Source organism: Sinocyclocheilus rhinocerous, unplaced genomic scaffold (genome assembly GCF_001515625.1).
Source record: "Sinocyclocheilus rhinocerous isolate Xijiao unplaced genomic scaffold, SAMN03320098_v1.1 scaffold1043, whole genome shotgun sequence".
Lineage (NCBI taxonomy): Eukaryota > Metazoa > Chordata > Actinopteri > Cypriniformes > Cyprinidae > Sinocyclocheilus > Sinocyclocheilus rhinocerous.
In genome coordinates this window covers 2,234,309-2,238,592 of record NW_015642610.1, presented here as the reverse complement: position 1 = coordinate 2,238,592, position 4,284 = coordinate 2,234,309, and the positions used below count along the sequence as shown (strand labels likewise).

The 4,284-nt window shown below is 35.3% G+C and overlaps 1 protein-coding gene across 2 annotated transcripts in view; it reads left to right on the top strand.

Moving 5' to 3' along the window:
* LOC107756282 (embigin-like) overlaps positions 1-2,594 on the top strand; it is a 7,367-nt gene extending 4,773 nt beyond the window's left edge. For both annotated transcript variants that reach the window (XM_016573306.1, XM_016573305.1), the window contains 6 exons: positions 874-1,063; positions 1,236-1,318; positions 1,427-1,554; positions 1,834-2,122; positions 2,224-2,257; positions 2,389-2,594. In XM_016573306.1, the coding sequence (XP_016428792.1) occupies positions 874-1,063; positions 1,236-1,318; positions 1,427-1,554; positions 1,834-2,122; positions 2,224-2,257; positions 2,389-2,452 (788 nt within the window). In that variant the 3' untranslated portion in view covers positions 2,453-2,594. The remainder of the gene's footprint in view (positions 1-873; positions 1,064-1,235; positions 1,319-1,426; positions 1,555-1,833; positions 2,123-2,223; positions 2,258-2,388) is intronic.
* The last annotated feature ends 1,690 nt before the right edge of the window (positions 2,595-4,284 follow it).

Below are 4,284 nucleotides of genomic sequence, written 5' to 3'. Positions count from 1 at the left end.
AAATGTAGCATTGCATCAGTGTCTCAGCAATGGATGCTCTGCAGTGAATGGGTGCCGTCAGAACGAGAGTCCAGACAGCTGATAAAAACATCACAATAATTCACATGTAATCCACACTACTCCAGTCCATCAGTTAACATCTTGTGAAGTGAAAACTTGCATGTTTATAATAAACAAATCCATCATTAAGATGTTTTTGACTTTAAACTGTTGCTTCTGGCTAAAATATGAGTCCTCTATCCATATTGATTTTTCCATTGAAAAAGTCTTCTCATCGTACAGATCAAGGACCGTTTACTAGCAAAAACAGTTTAAAACAGATCGAAACAAATAAGTTGGTGGATTTTGATGTGAGGGGACGACAGGAGATTTTCCACTGGAAGAAGCGTTATTATGAATAGAGGAGTCATATTTTAGCCAGAAGCGACGATATGAAGTTAAAACCCCTTAATAATGGATTTGTTTCTTACAAACAGCAGCTTTGCACTTCACAAAACATTAATAGAGAGACTGGAGTTGTGTGGATTACTTGGCGTGTGGATTATTGTGATGTTTTTATCAGCAGTTTGGACTCTTATTCTGACGGCACCCATTCACTGCAGAGGATCCATTGATGAGCATGTGATATAATGCTACGTTTCTCCAAATTTGTTCTGATAAAGAAACAAACTCATCTAAACCTTGGATGGTCTGAGGGTGAGTAAATGTTAAGCAAATTTTCATTTTTGGGTGAATTATTCTTTTAAAATGTGAATTTATGATTTTGTAATAAGATGGTCAAAAATAGCTTAATTTGCTAGAGACAATACATTGAATTGTACATAATTGCAGAGCTTTGTTTTGCTGATTGGGCTACAATTTCTTGGAATACAGGTCAAAATCAAGTCATTATTGAAGAGCTTGCAATCCTGACACCCCAATATATAGAGCTTTTATGTAACCTAATTGATATACCAAATAACCCTCCGTACATTACTGGCTATTGGACTAAAGATGGACAAGAAATTGAAAACTCTGAAGAAACTGTAAATAGAAACAATGAACAGTATATCCTTAAAAGGACGTAAGTGGTTGTTTATTTCAGAAAATAATCATGTCATTTCTAATAAATGTCAAAAAATGCAAATAAGACATGTTAAAGAAGTAAATAAGCAATTCAGTATTACTAAACAATGACTTAACACTGCTTTAAGTTGTTTAACCTTTTTCATAGTTTAACCTTGGCTTTTTCATAGTTTCAGTATACAGGCCAGAGACCTGGGGAACTATTCCTGCATCTTCAGAGAAAATGAGGCACAAGTAACATTTGTTTTAGTTGGTATGTTGTCATTTTATGTACAGATTGTGTTGTTTTAAATGGTTTATACAATCATATTCATCATTTTGATTTACGTTAACCTGATGTATTTTGCTTTTTTTTCTCAAGTTCCTGTAATAAAAGACAAAAGATACAAGCCGGTAGTGAGCTACACCGGAGATTCAGTTGTACTTGAATGTAAACTCAAGCACACACCAAACACCTGGAACTGGTACAAGGCAAACAACACTGAAAAGGTGAATGAGAAATGAGGAATATGGGATTGATTATACTTAAATGAGACATTACCTCACAATAAAGGGGTTATTCATATCTAGTGTTATTTTAAAGTATTTATTGATAGTAATATAGCTTTTATTTTGTAGTTCTAGTAACTGTTAGTAATTAGTAATGTTTTGTTAGTTTTTTTTTTCAGCTAATATAATTTATAATTTCATTTACTCAAAATGATTTTTAATAGTTGTACTTTAACAATAACAACACTGTTCATATCAGTGTTTTTTTTCTCTTCACAGGGACTCATCAATGTTACTGCAAACCCTCTGAACTACAAGATCTTTATTAATGGAAATGAAACAAAACTGACTGTACTGAATCTGACTGAAGAAGATTCTGGAAAGTACATATGCAGCGCTGAGTTTGATATCAAACCCAGTGAGTCTTACGTCGAGCTGAAGGTCTTGTCATATACTGAGCCTCTCAAACCCTTCATTGCTATAGTGGTTGAAGTCATTGTCCTGGTCACACTGATTTTGCTTTGGGAAAAATGCAACAAGCCGCAACATGACAACTCTTTTGCAGGAGGTACAGTAAACTTTAATGAATAAGAGGAATATATGAGGAATGATCATGCATATTTAGATCTGTCTCCGTTGAAAATTAACAAAGGATTTATCCATTTGCAGAGAATGATGTCTGCTCTGAACAAACCAGCAAACTGTAAGTGTGTTCAGATCAGTTCATATGATTTTAAAGATTCACTGAATATATTTCGTAAAAGTTAAGTTACAGTTACACTTGCTTGAAGGTTTTTCAGACATTGTGAGTGATGGTGCTAATTTTTTTTCTAGCACTCGTGATGAGAGCAATGGAGTGGAGAACAACACAGCAAGACAAAGAAAACTGGAGCACTGACCTTTTCATTTTAACAGATGGAAAAAAAGAGTGATTATGTGATGTGGCTTGAATCACATAAAGCAATAAGCAATGTTTTTTGCCTAAACTAATTCTGTCACAGCCATATATATATAAACATATTACATTACATTATATATATATATATTACATTCTCAATGTAACATCATAAAAATATAAGGCATGTTTACATAATCTTCAATATAGTGTTATTGCTAAAGTTTTAAGTGTTCATATGACCTTTTTAAAGTCAATTTAATAATAAAGGTCAACTAAAGATAAAACTGATTCTTTTTCTGAAGGCTTTATTAAAGGATTAAATCGCTTCATATAATGCAAAGTTTTAATTTCTGCTTATATTCATTTATAAACATTGATCAACACACACACAAAGGTCAAAGGAAGTTCAACTTTGCTTGAACCACGAGAACCAATGAGGTTTTTCCATCATAAAAAGCAATCGTATCGCTTCTGAAGACTTGGATCAAACTGCTTGATTCATGCGAATTACTTTTACGACATCTTTTTGTACTTTGTGATGTGTGAAAGCTTTTGGTTGCTTGGACTTTCAATTGAGGAACAGAAAGAGCAAAGCTAAAAAATGGTCTTCATTTGCATTTCAAAGATGAACAAAAGTCTTATGGGTTTGGAATGACATGAGGGCGAGTAAATGACAATTTTCATTTTTGGCCGATTCCTTTAAATACAAATATTCTTCAACAAACAATGTGTAATCTTTTAATTTTCAGTTCTATTTTGGGCACTTAAATACAAAACAAAAACTTCTTTAAACACAAGTCTTAAACTTAAATGAAGACAAAAATAACATGCAGCCCCATATATTATGTTTATTGACGCGCAGAACAATAATATCATATTTTCTGTGCTTCTGCATTTTCAAAACTGTGGTTTGTTCAATAAAAACGGCAGTAGCAGTTTAAGAACGGCATCATTCAAGCCCACAATGTCTCCGTCTGTGATTCCCTCATACAGACGCATGCTTTCTGTGCCCCAGCAGAAGTTCTTCCTGCTATTGTTGCCATCAGCCCTTGGACTCAAAGCCAGAGTATTGAGCTGATAGCAGAAAAATGAGAAGAACTCCCCATCTGTGATGACAGCCTGAGACACAAATGGCCTGCTCACACCGTCTGTGATTCCCTCATACAGACGCATGCTTTCTGTGCCCCAGCAGAAGTTCTTCCTGCTATTGTTGCCATCAGCCCTTGGACTCAAAGCCAGAGTATTGAGCTGATAGCAGAAAAAGAAGAACTCCCCATCTGTGATGACAGCCTGAGACACAAATGGCCTACTCACGTCCTCTTCACTCCAAAAACCTGGGCAGATCAAAACATACTGAGTTTTTAAGAAAGCATGCATGTTGATGCATGTCAGTGTCCTACAATTGTGAAAACAATGGATCAATTCAATAGAAATGCGCTCTTAACCTGACCTCAGGACAATTCTGCCACTATTTAAAAAAAAATCCAAAGTTTACAGAAACACTAACCTTGATACAAAACCTGCGCCACTGTCCATGCAAACAGGCTGGCAATACCGTTGGCTCTCAGTGACACCTCGACCTGATCAGAGAGACCTCTCTTGCTCATTTTGTCCCTGCGGAACCTATCGGAGACTGTGTGTGACCATAGCAGCATGGATATTCCAGTTTGGCACCTGTGGGGTAAAACAACATGCACACATTTCCAACATATTGTCATGGATTTAAACTTCAAACTAGGGGTGTGCGATAATGACAAAAAATGATATCTCGATATTTTCTGGAATTTTGTCGATAACGTTAATTAGACAATATTTTGCTGAGCATGTTATTG